A 24,921-nucleotide genomic window follows, 5' to 3' on the forward strand; every position below is an offset into this window, starting at 1 on the left:
AGCTTAGACTAGAAGCACTTTTCTCTCGGTGTATCAGTTCTCACAAACGCACACACACCATCACTCACATACGTACAGAAAGTAGAGCGTATGGAAAAGCTGAGTCAGTCTTGCACAAGGACGTTAAACTTGTGTATGTAGCCTTTAACACATAAATGTTAAACCGGTGTTGGCTAGAAGGTGTTTCCTTCAGTCTAGACTAGGAGTTCACTTAGGCTATAGGGTAAGTCCTAAGCTGAGTGGATTTGTACAAAGAATTGTATAAATCAAATTCTTCTAGTCGATCCTACCCAAGGTGGTAGAAGGGGTGACGTAGGAGCAGTTGAAGTCTCCGAGCATCTATAAACATATCTTGTGTACTTAACTTTTTAACTATCGTTTTTAAATTGATTTGATCAATTCGAGGTATTATTAGTTCAGTTCTCATCATAACTGAACTGATATATGCAAGAACTGATCCCTCTTATTTCAGTTATTCAGTTTACACAAGTTAAATGACTTTCAAATTAGCCAGCTTTCTTAACGAAGGATTATTTCGAGTGTCTTCCGCTTCGTATAAAACCAAACTCGATTTATTTCATCGGTGTTTACATTATCAGAACACGAGCTATTGAAGCTCATTGGGATTATTGCATTTGAAGCACCTTCGCAGGTGTGAGAACGGATCCATTAGACCTATGCTTCTAAAACGACTCAATTCGCTTACCGGATGACTCGATTACCACCGTTTTCGCGTTTTTGGTTAAACAAACGACCAAACTACCCTTCTGACTTGAACCAACCCAATACCAGAACCTTACTAACATCCCAAGACTCAATTTAAGCTATTGGAAGTCCCCAAACCCAAGCCAAAACCGAAACTGGAAATAAAATTTTAACCTAGGCTCAATCGTCCTTATTTTGACACGTTCAGACAAATTACGACCCCGAACGGACCACGGATCGAAGAGAACCCGAACCAGGCCATGGACCTCTTACTTAGACCCTAAATAAGACCATGATCAAGCCCTTTAGGACACAGACCAGATGCCCTAAGCTCTGAAGCTCTCGCTCCAGCAGCACACAAATGCATCCTCTTGCATACCACAGCTTCCTCGCGCACCAGCTGCTGTCCCAGTCCTTGGCTCGCACCTTGCCTCATACCATCCCCTCACAAGGACCCTAAGGCATATCCCCAGCCCCTGGTCCAGCCCTTACACCATCCCTTTAGCCCTAGGAACCACATGCACCAAAACATCCCAACAAGAGCATGTTTGTGGAGTTTTGGTTCCAGTGCTAAACCATCCCAACCAATCCTTGACCAAACCCTCCCTAGACCTTCCTAGGACCTTTATCCTCCACTCAAGACCACGGCTAGGGTCTCATGCAGTCCCCATGGCCGTTTGAACCCAATCTGCCCCCCCTCGTTGCACTCACGGCCTGCACGCAGTTTTGCATGCAGGGCTGAACAGCCCCATGTGGCTCCTTGTTTTATCTTTTGTCCCTTCAATTCTCTTTTATAGCGTCTATACCAACCCTTGAATCCCTCGGTTTGCATCTCTCCCTCAACAATTCTCAAAACGTTAGAAAGATCTTGATGGAAACAAGATATTCACATGCATTAAGATTGAAAACAATCATCTTTATAAACTTTTCACAAAATATCAATTATATACAATATTATGGATTGAATGGTGTATAACGAAGGTTTTAAAAACATGCCTTTGCATTTAAAACGCTCGAAATACGAATACCAAAGCGGTGGAACGTCGGTGACGAACGGAGAACGATTTCTATTTTTTTCTACCCTTTTTTCTTGTCAAAACCACACCGAAAACCCACCTTGAGATGCAAGGGAGTCGGGTGGTCGTTGTTGAAAAGAAGAACGAGGAAGAAAATCGAAGAACGAGGAAGAAAAAATTCGAAAACTTCTCTTGTCTAGAACTCAATGTTTCGGCCGCTCCCTTCAATTCAAGTTACGTGAATGTGTGCGTGCATGCGTGTAGGGGTGTGTGTGTGTTTTTAGGGTCTTTGGGTTAATTATTTAAAAAAACAAAAAGACTTCTTAAGTATTTATTAATGATCTTAATTAACTCTAATTTTTAATTAATAAATTAGGTCCATTAAGATTAATAAAATCATTATGCCTCAAATTTAAAAGATTTAAAATACATATTTCCAAAAATCCCTTATCAAATACATAATTTCCTTGCTCCAACTAATAAATTTAAATTTGACCTTAAAAATGCTAAAATTTTTAAAATATTTAAAATAAATATTTTTTTTAACTAAAAATAAAAATTTAGCTTTAAATCTTTAACATCTTAATCGTCTCCAGTCCTCCGTCCCCGGCCAACATCGATATTCGTCTTAAAATCTTTAAATTATGCAATCGAGCAAAATTACACAATTAATCATTTAGTCACTCAAAATATATCATTCATGCATCCAAAATTATTTAATTAAAATATTTTAGCAATTTAATAATTTTCATACATGCGGTGTACGTGGACTGATTTTCGGACGTTACAAAACATTTAGAGATTTTCTATAAGATTAGTAAAAAAAAGACTAGTCATATCCAAAAATAAGGCAGTCGTTGCAACAAGGAATATTGAATTCCTTGGAAAAGAAATAGATGAATCAAGAATAATTCTGCAAGAACATATAGTGAAAAAAGTGAAGAATTTTCCAGATGAACTAAAAGAGAAGAAACAACTTCAAATAAGAGTTGTTAACTTTGCTGAAATGTTTATTAAAAACCTGGCAAAACATAGAAAAACATTTAGTCCATTATTGAAAAAATATGCAAGATTTATATGGACAAAAGAACATACAAAGAGACTTAACCAACTAAAAGAGATTTGTAAAAATCTTCCAAAAATATTTATTCTTTAATATGAAAATGATCTGGCATTATATATAGATTTCAGTGATCAATGGTGGGCAGCGATTCTTACAAAGCCCACAATCGATAGAGAACAACCATGTAGATATTGCAGTAGATTATTCTCAGATGCAGAAGACATACGATGATATATCAACAAAAATGAATTTTATGCAGTAAAAATGGCTTTTGAAAAATGACAATTATTTTTACTTACAAAGAAATTTACCTTCAAAGCGGATAATACACAGGTAAAAATTTTCTTGAAAAATATAATTGAATCTAAATACGAGAAGGCTAGAATATTAAGATGGCAAACTTTGTGTCAAAATTATATTTTTGATATTGTTATTATTAAAATCTCATGAAAATATTCTTGCAAATTTCTTAACAAGAGATGGACATCGCTAATGTCAATGGCATCATGAAAATGCAAAGGTATTTGAGGGAATACCTTGAAATGCTTCAAACCGAATTCAATAAATTTGACCTAAATGCAGAAGTTACGGGTAGGATACAACAAGTTGATAAGAGCACTATCTCTGATCGAATAATAGGTTGTTTACAGGCTTATACTTAGCTATAGATGGTATTGCAAAAGTTGATCCTCCAGGCTATGGAGAAGCCACTAGTTTCTCAAATGGAGAGTTTTCGAATACATAGCTCTATACCTAGAGTAGGGGATTCAATTACCCCCATCACAAATGCTAAGTAAGGATCATTTTTAATGAGTCGGACAAAGCAAAAATTGAAGTTCTGGATCCTTATATCGAGCCTTCAACTTAACCCTTCACCTCAACAATTGAAGAGGGATGGATCAGCCTTAGACCTCAAACTGACAAAGAAAAATCTAAGGTTGATACTAACGAGCTTATAATTTCTCCATTTCGGGTATATCAACAGAACAAGGAGAAATTGAAAACAAGAATAGACATCAACCCAGCGACAATCCGAGCTGATGTAGCAAGAAAGTATCCTAGGATATGGATGAAACCAAATTCCTATCCTAAGGAAGTAAAAACATGGTATAAATTTGGAGCTCTTGCCGCAGTTTATACTATATCACCCAGCTTCCCAGAAATCTCAACACTACCAAAAAAGATATGGGAAGATGTTCATGAAACATGGGCAAATAATGATTATTTGTCAAGATGGGATATTTTGGAGCTTTATTTTTTTTAGTACAACACCAGAACCAGTCAAGAAAAACTAACATGAAGCCTTTCACTTCATCAAGTTGAGAAGACCAGACATGAACATCCAGAAGTTCATCAAAGATCCTGCAGAGAATGAAATACCTCTTGTTTCATCACTCACTGAAGACGACATCTTCTCTAGATGAGCATGGAGATTAGGGGTTTGTCTCACAGAGATGGACAAAGTCAAGTTTTTATTTAAGTTTTTATCAAACATTTGTAAATAGATCTTTTTTGTTAAATATCATGGGAGGAAAAACTACAAGCTTTGCTGAAATAATATTTGAAATGAAAAAAAATCTTCTGTGGAACATCAAACTATCAAGGAGTAAAGAAACTTGTAAGAAATTTTGCAATATAGCTCATGTGGAAAGATGATCAGAAGAGATCGGCCCAGGATGCTCAAACCAGAAAGAATCATAATTCAGGAATGGTTTTTGGTCCAGATCTGACCGAAAACATAATACAGAGACAAGTATAAGTGGTGAGGGTCCACAAATTCAGGTTTTCCCCGGGGACAGTACAAAAGCAAAAGATTCCCCAACAAATGTAAATAAGACATGTAATCCAACCACTCCAATAGTGGAGGATGGATCGCTCAACCACCACAACATGATAGACCACTAACTAGTGGTACTCCGACTAAAAGATGTTGTGTGTCATAATTGGAAAAGCAATTCACAAGTTTGATGTCCAGATTTCAAATCCGTCAAAACTTCTATATATATCAAGACAGAAGGAAGATGAAGATATCATTCAATCTCTTCATTATTCTTTCAAAATAACATTTGTAATATTAATAGTTTGTGTGTGTTGTAATTCCAGAGTTTCTTCTTCTCTAGAGGAAGTTACTATGTAATAATATGTTGTATATTTGAATAAAAGAAACAAGGCTTACAGCCTCTCTCATGTATTATTTTCATAATTAAACTTCTTTACTATACACTATGAGGTAGAAAACGATACATGGTTGTGCTAAGTGTTGTTGAAAAGATCTATGTCAGGAACCATATGTTGCAACTGAGTGGTTATGCTGTGAGGAGTTGTCTATAAAACTTGATGGATACAACCCGACGACATTCTGGTCAAAGTGGTAAAGATTTAATTTATCATACAGAAGTATAATGAGCTATTTAAAAAATCCTTAATTCATAGTATATATGCTGAAAATCTTGTGTTGCCTTATGTCTTTGAGCATGCTCGATATGTATAACAATGTCACGTACTGAAAAAGAGGTTCAATGATGATTTTGCAAAATTTTAAATATAGTAAGAAGTTTAAACTAACTTTTGATGAACAAGAGGGTAAACTCTGAATTAAAGTAGAGTTTGAGGATTTATTCGAAATCTGTCCAATTAATATTCATTTAAAAAAATAAAAACAACATAGAACACACATCACTTATGTCACATCTGACCAATATGATATTAAGGAAATAGATACATCTTAAATAACTTATAAATAACACAAAGTGGGTCTAAGAAATTTTTGAATTGTAATAAATAATAAAAATCTTAACAAACAATTCATTGTCGTTGCATGTGATCAGGTAAGTTTATGCTACATAAAAAAATAATAATTATCTTATATTTTAATATAACATATTCATTAGAACCTATATATATAATCGTCCTGGAATAGTGCACCCATTCAAATTTGTTCCCCAATGGTAATCTATATTCCATTTTCGATTCTCTATGTACAGATGTAGGAATGATAATGTGTAACATTTAAGGTATAACTCTATATTCTTCATCTCTAAATATATTTATTATATTCATCTTCATCCACATCTTCACTCATGTCGGGTATTCAATTTTCATCATCACTTCATCCTCATACACCTACAATTTCATTTTTCTAAATTTGAATTATTTCGATTAAGCTATGCATATTTACCTAATTCCTATGAGAAAAATAAGAAAAAATATTAAAGATAAAAATTAGAAAAATAAACATCATAGAAAAAATAACAAAATATTATAAATAATTTATTACAAAGTCATATCCTACATAAAATAACATAATCTTTTTATTAATAATTTTCTTCATTTCATTCAATTGTCATCATTCAACAAAAAAATATTATAATTACATTGTCTTTAATAATAAAAATAAATAAATATGTATAAAAAAATATATACACATATATATATATAATATATTTTATAATTTGATCATATATTCGATTCGGGGATTGGTTAGATGCTGTCAGACCTGCCTCTATCTCAAAACCCGAAATCCTCATATCTGATTACCCAATAAATAACTCCTTACCTCCTCTATTCGGGTTGGATATTAGATTCTCTAATGGGTTCGGAGAAATTGTTATCCATATACAAATGCATATATGTGTATCACAAAAATTTACATGAGACGATTTTACGGGTCAATTGTGTTAGACATTTATTTTATTTGAGTTACTTATGAAAAGTATTAATTTTTATACTAAAAGTATTATTTTTCGTTATAAATATAGACATAGTTAACCAATCTAATTAATAATCATACGTAAGACCGTTTAACAAAAGACTTAATATATATGTATATGATATAGAAAACATTTTACAAATTTGATCGTTTAAATGTATCTCTTTACGATTTTAGTTGTACATATTATCAAAACATTTTTAATTTGCTATCTTTTTTTATTTTATATAATATATACTCGTAAAGAGACAAATATAAATAGAGAAAAAAACAATTTTTCTTGTAATATAATCTATGTAGAGTGTGTGTGTTCGCGAAGTTGTGTCATTAATCTACTGATAGGTAAAAAATGTAAGTGAATCTAATAACTCCTGAGTAGATCATGAACGACTTGATAAAATTCGATTCGAACTTGATTTCATCAAACTCAGTTCGAGTAGCTTGAACATACACTCGAATCGAATTCGAGTGTTAATTCTTTCTATTCGAGTAACTAGCGAGTGACTAGAATACATATATATTAACTTTTTAAAAAAGATACATAATTTAAGGGTTTTTTGTCCATGTGAAAAAAAAAAATTTTAACCTCAAAATTATGCTACAAACACTTTCTATCTTTTCGAGCACAAGCTTGAATAACTTGATATTTTCACGAGTCGAACTTGAACTTCAAATTGAATACACGATCAAATTCGAGTCGATCCACTTGATATTTTCACGAGTAGAGCTCGAACTTAAAATTGCATACACGATCAAATTCGAGTTGAGCTACTCGATCTCGACTCGGCTCATGGGCACGCACACCTAATCATAGCTACCACCAGATCGAACACAAACAAAACTATGGCACTTTGAAGTACACAAATGACATGCTATCTTGTTTAACCATTAGAAAATTTAGTTTAAAGAAACACAACATAATAAACGAGAATTTGGACAAAAGCGTCAAAACAACAATTCTTCGAGCTAATTTAGCAGAGCAATGGATAACTCTGATAAAGATTAAGCTTTTTTCAGTAGGTAGAAATCAATTTTCGAAAGATCAAAAAAGTTCAAACTTCAACTTCCAACAGCCATGATCTCCGAAGGATGATTCCTTCATTCATCTTCTCTCTCGGGAGGCAGACCACATGGCAAAAGCATTTTCTGTATACGGATAAAAACAAAATCTTAAAGAGTTAAGGCAACCATTAATCTGACCAATCAGACCAGTTGTGAAACATTTCATTTTCTAGACTGAGATCTTGGGTCTGTCATGCACAACATCTTGTGGTATAAAACAAGGAAGACGATAAATATCAGTCATTACCAGATAATGCAAATGACACTGTCTATGCTACAGAAGGGGGAAGATAGCTATTCAAAGTTGTGTTGCTGCAACAGGAGCTATGTCATGTAGAGATCCACACAGTTAATAATATGTAAAAATTTCAAAAGTGCAAGCGTATGACAAATGCATGCAAGTTTAAAAGAACAATACATGCCATTTCCTCATGATATTCATCATGCACATATCGATTGCATTTGAATAAGACAAACAATATCATCAACAAAGCTTTATTTGTTAAAAAAAACCCACATTTTTTTTAGAAATCTATTAAAATGCTAAAAACACACTTCCATAAATCGGAAAGGCGGCTTCTAACTTTTGCTTTAGCTTTTCCTTAGACAAGCATATTTCAACAGTAGTTCCAATCAATCATGTATGTACACCTCTGGATTTTTCAAAAAAAGGAAAAAAAAATCACTTAAAAAACACCGAGCGTCGTGAATTTTTTTTAAAAGCCAGCTTCTCTATAGTCTATCCAAACCGACCCATAATCAAAGAGGGACTGAGGAAATCAAAGCAGCAATGCCTCGGAAAAGCAAAACCTATAGCATCTTCAATTTTTTCACTTCTATTTCTAAAATTTATATGTTACAAGATCCAAGAAATCATAGTTGTCAAAGGCGAGCGCCTCTCGCCCTCGGGAAATCCCGGGCGCAACGATTTACAAAGGCGAGCCCAGGCGCGCGCCTCGGCTCGCCTTGGAAGGGCTCTCGGGCGCGCTTAGGCACGCCTGAGATTGCCTTTTTTTTTTAAATTGAGTGACAGAGAAGTTGCATTTGAAAATGCAACTTCTCTGTTTTTTTTTTTAATATTAATTAACTTAAAATGTAAAAGGCCGCCCAACCCAACCTTAAACCCTAGCAGCTCAGTTAACAAATTAAATATCATGAGGCGGCAAGAGCAGAAGTGTGCAGACTGCAACAGAATTACAGAAGCCAACGTGACAGCGTGAATAAGAGAAAGGCCAAGAACCATTTATTGAAGAAAGCTCAGGTATCAGTTCTAGGGACTCTGATGATTCGATGGAAGAAGATGAACTTGATTTGGATGATTGAAGAATTTTAATCGTGTTACTTATTATAATGAACTTATTAATTATTTGTTGTTTTGTGTGACGTCGTGACTTAATTATTTCATATTTTAATATATTATTCTAAGATAAATATATTTTTTAAAAAAATAAATAATGTGCGCCTTGCTTCGGTAAGGCGCGCGCCTCGCCTTGCGCCTTGCGCCTCAGGCTCCAGAGCCCGTGTGCGCCTCGGTGTACCTTGCGTCCTTGACAACTATGCAAGAAATGCAAATTAACAAGCTGACTAAACATGAAAGTGGATTACAATTACATAACTCGTGACTTTGTTGAAATAGATAAATTTGTTTCACATAAATTTGGCATCAACAGAAGTGTGTTGACAACATAGTTTCTATTCCACCATTGTTTCAACTCGACTAATATATCATATATCAAATCCTAGTTTCCAGACTGTAACTTTCATTCTTCAATAGAGCTAGCAAACCTAAAGACTGCCCTCATGAAACAGAAAAAAGTTACCAAAACCTCATGAAGATAGCCTAGATATCCATCATAAGCACTTCATTGTTGGACAACATAAATAGCACAGTACATGAAGACAATATAGACGATAATTAACGGTGAAAAGTTCACAATTTTCCCACAAGGACATGCCCCTATCATTTTCATACATCAACAAATGCCAGCGCACTAAGTCAAATACACATAGCAGCCCATACCATCCAAATAAAGATCGTGCAATGTCCTATAAAACACAGAAATCCTACAGCCTCCTAAATACACCAGTTATCGGTACTCGTCTTGAGGACAAAATCAAAGACAAGCCCAAAGAGTTTACCGAGTTCAAATTACTCAATATCACAACTAGAGGACTAAGCAAGTAGACCAACACCCAGAAATATTTTCAAAGCAAGAAAAACAATCAACATGATTACAAATTACAAAAGGTGCAGAAAGACAAAATTTGAGCAAAAGGGCACCTGCATAAAATTGTAGCGCTCTCTCCCAATGGACTCATTTTCAGCTACGGCGAAGTAAGCCATTATCGGATAGTGACCAACATACGAAGCGTAAGTATCTCGATGAATATTCACAGCCCATTCACTGTAAAGCAGAAAATGTTTCTTAAAAAAGAAAATTAACAAAATACTTCAACAGAAACTTAGTTTTTCTCCTTACAATCGAGTCAAATCGGCATGTCCAGTACCGACATATTTGGCCTGTAAATGCTCGAGCTGCGAGTTGATATTGAATCTATCACTAGCCTACATCAAAAGAAAGGAGAAGAAGAAATAGTTCAACAGCAAGCCTGTTTCAGATCACTAATCTTTGAAATGAAGAAAAAAGTAGGGTTTAGGGTTTGAAGCGATTTCGATTTTACCTGCATGATTACACAGAAATCAGAACGGAGGAGATTGACGGAAGAGTCAAAAGAGGGTAGGGTGCAAATGGCGAATATAACTCAATGAATTGTTTAAATTATTGAATATATTATATATAAAAAAAAAACAAGATTTACTTGCCATATTGCTCTCGTAGCTCAGTTGGTTAGAGCACCCGTTTAGTAAGCGGGAGGTCTTGAGTTCGACTCTCAACGAGAGCAAATTTTATTTTTAAATATTTAAACTGTACTCAAATTTTTTTAAAAAAAATTGTACATTTTTTTTTATTAAGAGTTAATTATATCACAAAAACTCATGTCATATAAGCAAGATTGATCATTCTCACGAATAAAGATCCGTGAGACCGTCTCATAAAAGACCTACTTTTATTATATATATCATCTTGAACTTTATCATGACTTTAAAAAATCCAACTACCTTTAAAAATTACATATATCGCTTCTCAGTGTCAAACTTATCATCTTTTAACTTTAAAAATTACTTAGAGTATCAACACCCACCAACTCATCAAAAAGCCTGGGGTCCACTGCCACATACTCATTATAATAACATATCTCTTTTACACACTTTCCTTTTAACATTCAAACTCATTATTTATGGGTCTCACAGTCCACTCAATCATCTTAAATTTTTTTCATATTAAATAAATATGTTTTAAATATATTTTACATTATTTAAATCATTATTCTAATTTTTAAAACCATCTTATTTTTAATAAAATAATTTTATTAATTTTAAAATATAATATTAATTTTTTAAAAAATATATTTATTAAATAAAGTAGGTGTTCGAAAGAAATAATTATGAAATTGAAATGAAACAATAACTTAGAAATAAACTACCCTTTGATGAAATTAAAACTAACATACAAAATAATAATTCACGGGTTGTTGTTGTATTGCCCCCAGATATGCTCAACTAAGTCTGCACGAAATTGGTGATGAACTTGAGTGTCACGTAGCTCAGAATTTGTCCGAAGATAATCCTGAAATCCTCGGTTTGAGTCATGGATAGGTTGTGTGGGTTCGTCACCTTCATCGTTGTACCAATTTGTCACGTGACCTATCTCATCCTCAACGATCATGTTATGCAAAATAATGCATGCTAATATGATTTGTTTTAACTTTTTCCTATACCAATAACGAGCTGGACCTCTGACAATCGCCCATGAGACATTTTTGGAAGAATGAAAATATATGTGCATATTTGTGGGTATCTATAGAAAATAATTGAAACTAGCCGTTACATAGTATTTACAAATTTTTTTTTGATTTAATTCGAATTTAATTAAAAATTTAAAATAAAAGATAAAAAATAAAAAATATACAAAAACCCATCTTATCGTTGAAGGGAAAGTCAAAAGTTAAAAATTTAAAAGCAAAATTAAAATAATTCAAAACATGTGGGACACGCGTGTCAGTGACGGTTTATGGAAAACTGTCGCAAATTAGGGACGGTTTTTTAAAAACCGTCGCTAAATGTCGAATGTTTTTAAAAAAATCAACTGACAGAGGGGCGTTCAAACAATTGAACGTCCCTTACTCTCTCAACGCCCACTCACAATGGAGAGGGGTGTTAAATGGGTGTTTGTAGATGCCCTTATACTTACTGAGAGTTTGTATGTATGTTACAATTCTCACTTCTTGTCATATTCATAATGTTAAAGAGTATGGATATTTAAAAATTAATTTAAGAAAAAAATTACAAAAAAATGAATATAAAATAAATTTAAACCAAAATAAAAAAATATACATTTTTATTTTGGTTGTGAATGTTAAAACCAAAAATATTATATTTTAATCGATGTATTATAAACCTAAAATCGATCAAACCAAATTAAACTATTTTAAATTTATTGTTTGCTTTTATTTTAATTTTTTTGTTAATCTTTTACTTAAATATGATAAAAATAAAACTAAATTGAACTCATTTTTGGAAAACTCATATTTGAAGGATATTTATAAGATTGCCATATATTTCAGAAGCGGTATACATAATTTTTAAGTTAAAATTTTGTAAATACAAATTTAATACAAACCTAAAAAGAAATATATACTTTTTTGATTTTTTTTATTATTATAATAAATCTCAGGTATATCTATAATTAACATTTATTATTAAATTTGATAATATATATTTATTTGTATGATTTCGATTTTTGTTCTTATAAATCTTTTTATTAGAAGTCAATCTACAATGATCTTTTCTGTTATTTCATACAAATCGATTTTCGCGGTTGCCCACCAAAGCTGCAGCAGCAGCAGCCGCCGCCTCATCACTACCCTAAGTTTCTTTCAGTGTTGGAGTATCGTTTTCTAACATCCAAACCGCAATTGAAGTAAAAAGAAAATTGACGTTCAAAACATTATTTAAGCGTCATATTATTTAAAACATTCATAAGATGTTTAGATCTATTTATCTTTGTGTATTTAACGCTCGACACCAAATCAGTCGGCGATTAGCGGAGTTAATCCTTCTGATAAATCTTTACGAGCGGATCTTCCTCTTTCTTCAATTGTCAAATAAGGTTCATAATCAAAGGTTGGATTCCTCGCATAGATCACGCTAGAGATCTAAATGAAATTTGCGTCAAGATTGGATATTTGGAATTTCAAAAATCCGGCGAGCGGCGACGACGCATTGTGCAAGAAGTGACCGAAATTTTTTCATTCAAAATTCAAGTTGGCCGAAAACTCTATGTGTGCAGGAGAGAGAGAAAAATTTTTGTAGTGTAAAAGTTATGTTATTTCATATAACTCTTAATAAAATATTTATACGTTTTGATTTATCAGAAATCTTACTTGGATTAGGACATTGTTATTCTATTATTTAAAATATCTTATGCATGTATTTTCTATTCTGAAAAATATCATGCATAATTAAATTATCAATTATAAATTAAATAATTTTTATTTAATGATCAATTAATTAATTAATATATTCTAAACTCTTCTAGAATATTTTATGAGAATTTTGCACTTAATAGTCACCACTACTAATATAATTATTTAATTGTAGATTCTAAATTTACTAAATAAATAATTGTGAACTCGATATGACCGTGATCGACGATCAGACAACGGAGAAGTTTCGAGGATAAAAATATCGTTCATATAATAAAAATGAATATTTCAAAAGACAAAATTTTTTACCGATCCATATTTGACAGCTGTAAGTTTTTTGAAATCCGTTATTAAAACTTTTTTTAAAAAAAACCCACAAGATAGTGCGGGAAACAGCGTTGTCCGAAAATTTTGGGCAGCAGGTGTGCAATGGATATGGCAAAAAAGGATGTATGAGATGATCTCGGACAGTCCTTGAACTATGAGCTCGAAAATTTTGGGTCTGGGTGACATTTTATGATTTTTTTAAAAAATTATTTGTCAAAATTAATATTATATGAAAATTTGATAATTTTTTCTTTGAAAATAATTAGATTTTAATATAAAATAAATACATTAAAAATATGATTTTTATTATTTATAGTAAAATGAGTTTTACAAGAAATTTAATTATTGATAAATTGAATAATTAAATAAAGGCAAAAACTTGTGTGAGACGGTCTCACGAGTCGTATTATGTGAAACAGATCTCTTATTTGGGTCATCCATGAAAAAATATTACTTTTTAAGCTAAGAGTATTACTTTTTATTGTGAATATCGGTAGGGTTGACCCGTCTCACAGATAAAAATTCGTGAGACCGTCTCATAAGATACTTACTCTTAAATAAATGTGTTTATTTAATTTTTAATTACGGCGTTGAATGACATATTTGTAAGATACATGATTTGATAATATTTGATATTATAGTTTTAATATAATATTTGATATTATATGAAAAAAGATGATCGAGAACCATGACAAATTTCTAGGTATATATTAAAAGAAAATTTAATATTTTCACTTGCATAAATATACAAATAAAATAATCGTCATAATTAGATAAAATCGTAAATATTATTAAAATAAATATTTTTTTTTACATAAAAAGCAATAAAACTCAAACCATAAATTACATCGTCAAACACCTTCTATAACATTCAGAACATGGCTGTGTCGGCCAGTTCAATCGCTGGCAATGCGTCGGAAACATTATTCAGTCAGCCCATTTTTTCCATGAACAAGATATCAAAAGAATTAAATATGTAGTCTGGAATAAATATTCACGGGAATTTAAGCGTTTTAGAAACACTTGAATGTCGGTGCATGGAAGTACGTAAAAACACTGCAAAAGCAAACCAATAACAAAGAAAGAAACTAATACTAAAAAGAAATAGCATTTATAAATAAATCGGTACCACCAAAATATTTCCTTAAAATTATTTGATTACAATTATTCCCAACAATAAACATTATAAAAATAGCCTATAATTGTAGCTTGTCATGAGTTCAACTGAAATAAACACTAAAAACACAAGGGAAAACATATAAAACTGAGAAAATAAATACCATTATGTCGACTACAAAACAATAATAAGTTGTCATAAACTCCAGGGATACGCTTCTTTGATCCAAAGAATCGATGAGAATGAATCCTGGAAGGTGACAAAAATCAGATAGTGCATAGTTCAAAAAGTTTACTCTGTCTCCCTGATGCTTTCACTTGTCAACCACTGCTTCTTTTGTATAATTAGAACCATTTCATCTACTTCCTGGCCAGGTTCTGAAGTGGGATCTGTTGTTGCGATGGTTTCCCAGTGCAATGCAGGTAAATACTTTTTCACGAACTCAATAACAGGTTGTTTGTCGCGTATGATAACAAAGCCTGTAGGCCTGAGAATACGGTCCATCTCAAGTAGTAGATCTTCGCCACTACAACCTTTCCTTTCAATGTCCGAAAACACGGTCCAAGCATGGAGTAAATCATATGTCCTAGGATATGTTGAGAAGGCTTCACACCTACAAAAAATTAGAATGCAAATTCAAACTCAATTTTCAGATTCAGGTTATTGATAAAAATTCATATATGAAGTCAATGAAAACTATGAAAATTACATCATCTATTTGTGTCTTCTACTTAGTTTCTTACAAAAGTCGATTCACAATAAATGCTATGAGTTCATCATAAATGCCATAGTTTGGAGTAGTGTTTGCACATATTACTGGTGTTTGGAGAGACTCCTGGAAAATGGCATCTCACTCCACACCAAAAATATAATAAGAAGAAAAGTTTCATCCATCTTCATTCTCCCATAATTCAATTCGACTACATTCATATTATGCACAATTACAACTATAGTTTCCTGCCAAAATCCAAAGACACATAATCAAAATGCACAGGCGGTGTAGTGAGGCAGTCTATTATATTTTAGATTTAAAACCTGGTCATGTTAAAATTGGAACTTGGACCTAACTCAACCCCAAAAGCTAGTTCAAGGAGGGAGGATTGTCCAAGCCCATATATACAATTCTCAGGTATTTTATCCAAACGATATGGGACAACTAACACACCCCCTTCACGCCCAGGAACGAACATCTGGAGCGTGAAGTTTACAAATGACCCAACTATGGGCAGAACGGGTGGTCCAACACATAACGGTGGAACCTGAGCTCTGATACCATGTTAAAATTGGAACTTGGACCTAACTCAACCCCCAAAGCTAGCTCAAGGGGGGAGGATTGTCCAAGCACATATTTACAATTCTCAGGTATTTTATCCAACCGACGTGGGACAACTAACACACCCCCCTCACGCCCAGGAACGAATATCTGGAGCGTGAAGTTTACAAATGACCCAACTATGGGCAGAACGGGTGGTCCAACACATAACGGTGGAACCTGAGCTCTGATACCATGTTAAAATTGGAACTTGGACCTAACTCAACCCCAAAAGCTAGCTCAAGGGGGGAGGATTGTCCAAGCACATATATACAATTCTCAGGTATTTTATCCAACCGATGTGGGACAACTAACAGGTCAAGCATGACCTCTATACCTATTTAGCTATATGATATTTTATGCATTAAATCTTTCACACTGTTGTAAACTTCTGGTTGGGCTTTTCAAAAACTCCTGTTAGCATACATAGTAGTTAATTCTAATATATTGAAATTTTCACATCGACTATATGCATGCTGTTCAAGCCTTGGATACTTGATTTGCCTTCTTTAGATTAGTTTTTCATCACATCAAATCTGTTAAAGTCGGAATTTGTTTCTCTCCACATTGCAAGGAGCATTTATTTTTTATGGATATTAATGCTGAACTTCATTTAGATGTTAAGGGTAATAGAAATAATTTTAAAACAGGAAATATTAAAGCGTTAGAAAACTGCCAAAAAAAAAAAGTTATTTTAATTCTCCATCATCTTCATGAAACATTAAAACTTGTAAATTAAACAGTGAAACATTCATTGATACTCTGAAAAATTGAAAGAAAAGTATAAAAAAACTATGGTTCCTCCAATGGCTAGTTTTAATTAGATTCATCTATGTCATCAAGATTTTAAATCTGTCAATAAACAATGTCGAGAATTGGCTTTCATTAAAAGTTATGTGAGGAAAATATTACTTGTGAAGTTATATTGGGCAAAAATATTCCACTTTACATGCTTATAAAGTGCTGCAACAGCAATATAGATATTACTCTCCATCTATATTCTGAGATGACTTCAGTTATTCATGTGACTGAACAAGACAATGAACATTTAACGAAAATTGATGAACTCCATAATTTATGCGAGTCCATTTCTCAAGTGAAGATGACAATTAAAAATAACAATAAAAGACAATAAGACCTAGATTTAATCTTTTTTGTGGTCATACATGTGGACTTGATCAATTCTAGGACTATCACACAAAGTGGATAACATAAAGTTCTAGCAACCTCTAGGACTGGCTATTGGCAGCTTATAAACAAATTAAAGAATTCCAGAGTCCTCATAAAACCATATTGAACAACCAGTGTAAAAGTTATAAGAAATAAACACATTAAAAAACCCACGTAAACTAGAGATATGAAAGCAAATTTTTTACCCACGTACCAGTTGTGAACTGAACCAATTAAGCCTCTATCATAAACAATCTTGAGTGTTTTTGGTCCATCTTCAGGAACAACATTCATCACCCACACACTCTTATCCTTCAAGGCTGCAGCAAATGAGCCCAAATTTGCCTTCATATCCATCACGTTTCTCACGGTGTCAGATGAAACCTTTGTGCTCAAAAGATTCCAGTAACTGTCAACCCTCTGCCTCCAAACTTCCTGTATTCAAGCAGAAATAAAAACATCAACATAAAACTTTTTGTACATAAAGGCTGAAATGTATGCGATAAGAAAGCTGCAGTGATTTGTATGGGAAGAGACAAAGAGATGTATAATTAAACACCCAATTACCGTGTCTTTTTCAAACATTTCATTTGAATAGCCAAAATCAGCTAGACGTGGAGGAGGAGTAGTCAATCGAGCAGGCCAGGGTGCCAGTCCACTGCCGCCAGTTCTGTGATCAACTGGTGGCCAGAAAAAAGTTTAAAATGTAAAAACTAAACTTCTATTAAGAGAGCTTTGAACTGAAAAAAAATTTCAGAACAGCTTGTTAGATGATCTGTGCATTAAACTAGAAGTTGAATTGAATCCAATGTGGCATTGACTATACATTTTTTTCTCTCACCATGAAACAGAAATAATGTCAAAAAGAAAGAGATATTATCAAACTCCTGACATGCCTCCAAGCGAAAACATGGTTTGATTATCAAGAACGGCCAATAGCTATTTATGGCCAGTTTGAATACAGAAACACTTAGCTTAAAAATTATTAGGTGTTTTTTTTAAAAAAAAGCTGGATCAGTTTTATATTTGGCAGTTCTATATTTGGCTTTTTTAAGTACTTTTTTAAAAAATCCAGGTCTATCTAAACACCTTTTTTTTCAAACACATTCTTACTCTGCAGCATTGTAGTGTCACTGTCTAGTCCCTATTCATCAAATACAAGGGCCTCCTTCCATTTTTCATTAAATATTATCAGGACATGGCTCATTTGAAATCATGTGACATTGGGCGTATATTTGAAAAATAAATAAATACCAATTCCTTCAGTGAATTTATGAAGCCAAATTTCAGAACTAGATAACAACATCTATATCATTTATTTCCTACTCATTTTAAAGACAAGTACATCAATAAACTATAGCAAGATGTCCACATTTTTGACCAGGCCATACAGGAGTCTGAACAAAGGCAAAGGAGATTACAAGAATAAATAGATTCAATATCAACTACTAAAAGTGCTGAATCAACACAGCTTAAAACCAGTAAAGAAGCTAGTTTAGCTAACCAGATCTGGCAATGCTATCTGAAAGCAACACGAATCATCTATTCGCATTATAAGGCACATATGCAATAAATGAACTGATAAGAATGTTATAAGATTCTTACGATCAGAGTAAGTGGTAATGCACGTCTCCATTTGTACGCCCCAGACAGCATCAGGATCATTATCTGATGGACAAAGTGGGGGCTGAGTGCCAGGTTGTCTCCCCAAATAACAGTCATTTGTCAAAGGCTTTTGCCAAATGACAGTTTGGTTTCTCTTCACAGCAATTCTCCAACACATGCGTTCCACAAGTGCACTCATCTTCTTCCATATTCTTAGGTTTTCCTCATCCTGAGCATAAGCTTCTGGAGATGAGTATGCAAAATAGCCTCCAGGTCTAAGCACCCTATCCAACTCAAGAAGAAGGATACCATCTCTCTGCAGCCAATCGATTCGACAGCGAGAGCAGTGAGCAAGTTCAAAAGACCTGCTCGGGTAAGGAAGCCTCTTTGTACCAAGAACACCAAGAGAAGCAGGAATTCCTCTCTCCAAAGCAAATTGGATCTGATTTTGGTGAACGTCATTTGGTGCTAATGACATTGCAATGATGTCAGATGATAGAAGGTAACCGCCGAAGCTTGCAACACCACAACCAACATCAAAAACTGTCCGCAAGTTTCCATCGTTGTTCAAGTTATCATTTGAGAAATTCAGCATCTGCCCATAAAAGCATGATAAATAAAGGTGGGAGTTTCTCAAAAAATGATGTTTATGGGATTCTGTCCTGAACATGAGATCGCTTGTTGATACTCAAACACCATAAACTTACATTTGCCATTGAAGCAATGTACTTATCTGCTCCATAGTGGAAGTGGGTGCCGCCTCCAGGAAAATGAATTTTGTCGCCTTTGACAATCATCCAATTCTGATCGGACTTCTCACTTGCCAGGTGTGTATGAGGAATGTTTGCCTTCCAAACTTCATCTCTACTTTTTGGCCACTTGATTGGGACCTATACATAAAAAATAATAATAATAATTAAAAAACCAGAACAAATTTTTTTTTTTTAAAAAAAATAGGAACAAGTGTAATTGAAAATATTTACAAAATCCAACAGATAATGCATTTCTCGAAGAAAATTGAAAGGCAACTGATTAGGGTTATAATTAACCTTATATCCTGCAGGAGGAGGGATTAAGCAATTATAGCGCCTTTCAGGTAATGGGCAATGTCTTTCATAATGCTCCATCAAAGATAAATCCAACTTCATTCTCGTCTGATATATAAGATTTCTGTCCAGACAGGGAATCAACTCTGAATGCCGATCATCACACACCTTACAAAAGAAAAGAGGTTACGCTTGGTAGTCATCAAATTTAAATCAAAGAAAAAGACCACAGATAATACAGGGAGTTGGAGCTGACATTTTCTTTTAAAAGTATTACATTGTATGGATGAGCCCAGCAATATTAGTTTGCAAAAAAGTGGTATGTCGTAGATAGACTTACAGGGAAGCTTTTGGGAGTATAACCATCCTCTCCATCATCCAGCCCAAATTTTATTGAAGATTCATCTTGCTTTCCACCAAGATCAGAATCTTCATCCCCACCCAGATAAGATGTCCCCAGTTTTCTCAAAGACCTGCTGCCATATTCCAAAGCAGATTCGGCCGCATTCTTTGAGCCAAAATACACATACAAGAAAACAAGAAATACAGAAACAACACAGACAGAAATCAACAAGCGCTTCTTCTGCGCCTCATCTGATCTCCCCCTCGTCATTTATCTAGCTTCAGTAATCCTTGAAAACCTCAGATTTAATTTTTATGTCAAAGTTCAGTTTGTTTTTTTTTATCAGAACAGTGATCCCATGATTGACACTCCAGAGCTTAGTTTGATGAGTAACTAGATTTGGTATGTCTCGGTAAAAGCTTGACTGTGGAGCAACCTGTGACAACAGTAGACCATGCATCAGGATGAGTTCTACAGCAACTCTATGTCAGTAAGCATAATGCATGTAAATGGTCATCAATCACATTATTCAAGCACAAAGTATGTTTCATACTTTCCAATTTCAGCTTTCAGATTATATCGTTGAGAAATCTAGAGTGAAAACTAAGTGACACAAAAAATTGACAGTGGTAAAAGGGAATGTCCGGACATAGCTTGACTTGATATCAAGTTTTATTCACTAAAACCAATCATAATTATATGTTGACCTACACAATTCATTTTTCATGCATGATTGGATTTATTAGGAAATAAAGTCTACAAAAATAAAATAAAGATAGTGAGTTGATAGGGTTGATTAACAAAAGTAAATAAAAACTACAATCCTTTAGTTTACAATAAACTTAGAGAATAATCACACCAGAGGGAAAATCATTGTTCTAAGATCTTAGATCTGGTAAATTTAGTCAACTTTAGTTTTTGGGTTGATTAACAAAAGTAAATAAAAACTACAATCCTTTAGTTTACAATAAACTTAGAGAATAATCACACCAGAGGGAAAATCATTGTTCTAAGATCTTAGATCTGGTAAATTTAGTCAACTTTTTGAACTTCAGTTTATGCATAACACAAACTTCAAGAAAATGATCTCCTAACTTAACCATATGGCTATAATCAATCACCGTTATAGAAATCCATTGCTGATAAGAATAGCAAGATTGTGCTTAAAAAGAAGCCATTCTTCAAATCAATCACTTAATAACAAGTTTGCATTCATCTATAGTAATTAAAATAATATCGATAGATCAAGTCTTCATATATTACGGTAAAAAACAAAGAATTTATTGTCTTTGCTATGTAACAGACAAAAACCGATGATTAAGTCTTCATATATTACGATAAAAAAAATACAGAATTTATTATCGTTGCTATGTAATAGACAAAAAAATTAGAGGTTTCCATTTTGTTTGAGATTCATTCTCTGCTGTCGGAAGTGGAGTAACAAGTGAGCTAATTCCTGTTTAGATAACTAAATACTTATATCAACATGAATTTTACATAGATCTGTGTCTGATTTTGCATGATCTTGTTATGAGTGCCGTACAAAGTACATCCCTTTATCCGAGTAAATCTTACTCGCTCAAAGTAAAATAATACTTTCCAAAGATAGAATCAACGCAGAAAACCCAGATGCTTTCATGCGACAAAAACTAATCTTTTCCATAATTTGAGCCGAATCACAGCTCCAAGAATTCAGATCTACGACACAAAAGACCCAAACTTTACACACCCAACCCACAATCCGCATTATCAACAAGCACATCGGGAACCTATTTAATAGCATTTCATTTCTCCAAAACAAAACACAAAAATTCATTTCCCAGCATCAGTATGGGATTGAATTCGCAAATCAAGCTAAATTATCCAGGGAAGAACAATAAGATCACGACAGAGAAATACTTACTAGATCGAATTATCGATATGGGCAGATCTGAAACGAAAACTTAGACAATATTACATCGCCAGAAAATGGGAACAAAATTGAAAATTGAGAGATTGAAACGGACACAAGACTTTTACGGGTAGAGCTAAGAGGGATTTCGTTACTTATGCAACGAAACTGGAGATTTATTGTAAATCCATCTGACTGAGATTAATGGGGATAGATCTCAGCTCCTGTGATATTGAATTTTTACTCCGTCTATAATCAATTTATTTATATTTTATAAATATAAAAATTATTTAAAAAAGAAAAATAAACATTTTATTGTTTAAAAAAATTAAAATAATTATTTATGTAAACATTTTATTGTTTAAAAAATTAAAATAATTATCCAAATGTTCAAAATTTGATGAAAATAAAAAAAAAGTCAAATTCATGATTGATGGTATTAAATATGTTTAATATCTAATTAAGTGCTCAATTTTAATGTTGACAACTAAGTATAATTTGTAAATGATTATGTTAATATAAGGATCTCAAGTTCAATAATAAAATATAGTATAAAAGGTATAGATAATATAAATATTATTTATATAATAAACTAATATATTGTACAAAAACATAAAATATTAAGAATATTTGGTTTTTAAAGAATTTAATTTTTTCTCTTGAAAAAACCAGTTGTTTTATGAATTTATAAATTATGAAGTCTCATTTAAAAAAAGGTTGTTAAAATGTATATATATATATATATATTATAATTTTAATATTAAAAAAAATAAATATTTTATATTAATATTTAGAAAAATTGTTGTTCTTTTGAAAAAAATATTTAATATTATTTTAACGTGTGCAATTAAAATGTTGATTAAAAATTGTAGTTATTAATTTACTCTATAAAACTTCAATAAATTTTTTTTGTACATTTTAATAAAAAAAAAATAGAGCAAAACCTTGTTTTAAATTCGATATAAAAAAAAAAAAAACAAAGTGATATAATGAAGATTTAAGAAGTATGGATTTACGAAGATATATAAGGATATTTTTTATACGTGAAATATTAAAATAAGATCTTTTTGAAAAAAGTGGTATTGAGCCTGAATTTGCAGAATCCAAATTCTATAAAAACCCATAGTATGGTTCGTATAAAGTGAAGGCTAGTTGTCAGCTTATAAAAAAATCGGTTGATCTGCACGATTGGAGAAGTTGGTCAACGACCTATGGTTGATGATCATAGAAGTGGCGGTCTAGTTTTTTTTTATTTTTGACATATTCTTTCAATTTTTCTTGTAAATAAGTTGTTCAAGTTCATAACAGCATAATTAAATTTGATGTTGTTAATTGATTCTTATGCAATTTTCACTATATTTCTCAACCAAATTCTTAGCTTTGATGTCATACCGAGAGAATTATAACGAATGGTCAAATCGGGACACACAATTTTTGATAATAGCAGTCATATCATTTCACATTTGGCATGATCACATAACTAGAACGCCCCAAAATTTTCTGTGCAAACAGATTTGGCACGTCCGGTGGAACCAATGCCTCCAAAGCATACTAAGAAGCATGAAAGAGTTCCCCAGTCTCGAGATAAGGACCATCGTTCACATTTAGAAGATACTAATGGTGGCGGAAGATCAGTCGAACAACTTGTACATGAGTCCGAAGATGAAGCTGTGAAAGACGGAGTTGCATTGAACTCAGAAGAATGACTGAAGTCTTTACAACTGTCATGACAAACTTTATGACAGATATGAGAGAGTGAAGTGCAAAAGAGAGGAATGAACCATCAGCAGATAACAAATTCAAATACATTGAGACTAAACATTTCGTGGATCAAGGTCAAGGCTTGGGAATTCTCAAGAATGTCATCACTTGGAGGAATCACCAATTTTTGTGTCTCTTGAGGAAGACAAGTATACTCGTCCGCACAAAAGAGAGGATGAATTGTTGCTGAGACAACAAAACCGCTGTAATAATAAACAAGTGGTCGGTAATGTGTTTGCTATGACTTCTCCAACATACATCCGGGGATGTATTATGATGGGGTAATACGTGGATATTCAGTGCCAAATTCAGGGAAGAACTCTCGGGGGGCAAACTGTCCTCCACACCCATTAAGACGGACTCAAGTCTTGGAGTTTGAGACTGTACGTGATGTTATTCAAGAGTTGTATGACCCAGAGATGAGGCTATCAACGGACCAAAGTTTCACCAGTCATAACTTGATGTTGTTGATCGTGATAATCCTTATCCACGAGAATACCGCATTCCAGACTTCACTTTCTTGGGGGAAGATGGTCAGCCTAGCATGGAATATGTAGAAAGCTTTACGACACAATGTGGTGAATCGCAAACTTGGATAATTTTACAAACTACAAGCTACAATTGTTCCTTAATTCCTTGACCACGACTGCTTTTACGTGATATGCAACACTACCTCAATATTCCATTATGACTTGGTATGACATGGAATGTCAGTTCCATACAAAATATTTTATAACAATGCTTGATATTAGTATATCGGAATTATCAAAGGTAATCCAAAAGCTGCGAAAATTTGTTAATGATTCCATATGAAAGTTCAAGAAAGTGAGGGGTAGTTGCAAAGTTTTCCTTCTTGAATCAGAGTATGTGAAGATGACAGAACAATGACTTGATTTCGAACTTAGAAAAAATTCCAAGAGATGGAATTATGTGATTTTTACAAGCTTGCTGCCAAAGTATCAGATTATGAAGAATTATTGCATGAAGAAAGTCATAAAAGAAAATCCATTATAGGCCCTTACTTCTAGAAAGTTGAGGAAATCACCTTAGCAGAAGTGGCAAATTCTAGATCATGCATGGTCTCGATATTGAAGAATTTTTTAGAAAGAATGCTTCTCCAGTTCAACACCATATATATTTGATGTGTGAAAGACAGAAGAAATTTTTGACCACGTGGTGAAGGAAAAGTTTATACCCCCAGATCATAAGTTACCAACCAGATATGAGATAAAGGGAAGAGACTACTG

General features: G+C 33.1%; 2 protein-coding genes and 1 non-coding gene across 3 annotated transcripts; 1 reads left to right on the forward strand and 2 right to left on the reverse strand.

Annotated features, from left to right (window-relative positions):
- Positions 1-7,332: 7,332 nt before the first annotated feature.
- Positions 7,333-10,307, reverse strand: LOC140960900 (uncharacterized protein At4g14342). Its single transcript, XM_073419222.1, has 4 exons — positions 10,238-10,307; positions 10,036-10,121; positions 9,837-9,960; positions 7,333-7,639 (listed from the first exon to the last, which is right to left on the reverse strand). Exons 1-4 carry the CDS (start codon positions 10,241-10,243, stop codon positions 7,592-7,594), a joined length of 264 nt encoding a protein of 87 aa, XP_073275323.1. The 5' UTR covers positions 10,244-10,307; the 3' UTR covers positions 7,333-7,591.
- Positions 10,308-10,385: 78 nt separating this feature from the next.
- TRNAT-AGU (transfer RNA threonine (anticodon AGU)) lies at positions 10,386-10,459 on the forward strand. Its single transcript has one exon. It is a non-coding gene; the product is annotated as a tRNA-Thr (tRNA).
- A 4,059-nt stretch (positions 10,460-14,518) lies between these two features.
- Positions 14,519-22,152, reverse strand: LOC140961223 (probable methyltransferase PMT3). Its single transcript, XM_073419606.1, has 8 exons — positions 21,926-22,152; positions 20,020-20,458; positions 19,683-19,847; positions 19,341-19,523; positions 18,634-19,228; positions 17,596-17,708; positions 17,243-17,463; positions 14,519-15,159 (listed from the first exon to the last, which is right to left on the reverse strand). The coding sequence occupies exons 2-8, from the start codon at positions 20,290-20,292 to the stop codon at positions 14,838-14,840; spliced, it is 1,872 nt and encodes a 623-aa protein (XP_073275707.1). The 5' UTR covers positions 20,293-20,458; positions 21,926-22,152; the 3' UTR covers positions 14,519-14,837.
- Between the last annotated feature and the right edge of the window lie 2,769 nt (positions 22,153-24,921).

This window comes from Primulina huaijiensis, chromosome 16, assembly GCF_012295235.1.
Source record: "Primulina huaijiensis isolate GDHJ02 chromosome 16, ASM1229523v2, whole genome shotgun sequence".
Classification (NCBI taxonomy): domain Eukaryota; kingdom Viridiplantae; phylum Streptophyta; class Magnoliopsida; order Lamiales; family Gesneriaceae; genus Primulina; species Primulina huaijiensis.

Excerpts from the sequence above, each read along its gene's own strand:
- LOC140961223 (XM_073419606.1), bottom strand. The coding sequence starts at position 20,292 with ATGACGAGGGGGAGATCAGATGAGGCGCAGAAGAAGCGCTTGTTGATT. Across the intron at positions 19,848-20,019 it reads ATACTCCCAAAAGCTTCCCT|GTGTGTGATGATCGGCATTC; the intron begins GTAAGTCTATCT and ends TTCTTTTGTAAG. Across the intron at positions 19,524-19,682 it reads CTCCTCCTGCAGGATATAAG|GTCCCAATCAAGTGGCCAAA; the intron begins GTTAATTATAAC and ends TTTTATGTATAG.
- LOC140960900 (XM_073419222.1), bottom strand. Across the intron at positions 9,961-10,035 it reads CATGCCGATTTGACTCGATT|TGAATGGGCTGTGAATATTC; the intron begins GTAAGGAGAAAA and ends TCTGCTTTACAG. Across the intron at positions 7,640-9,836 it reads AGCGCTACAATTTTATGCAG|AAAATGCTTTTGCCATGTGG; the intron begins GTGCCCTTTTGC and ends ATCCGTATACAG.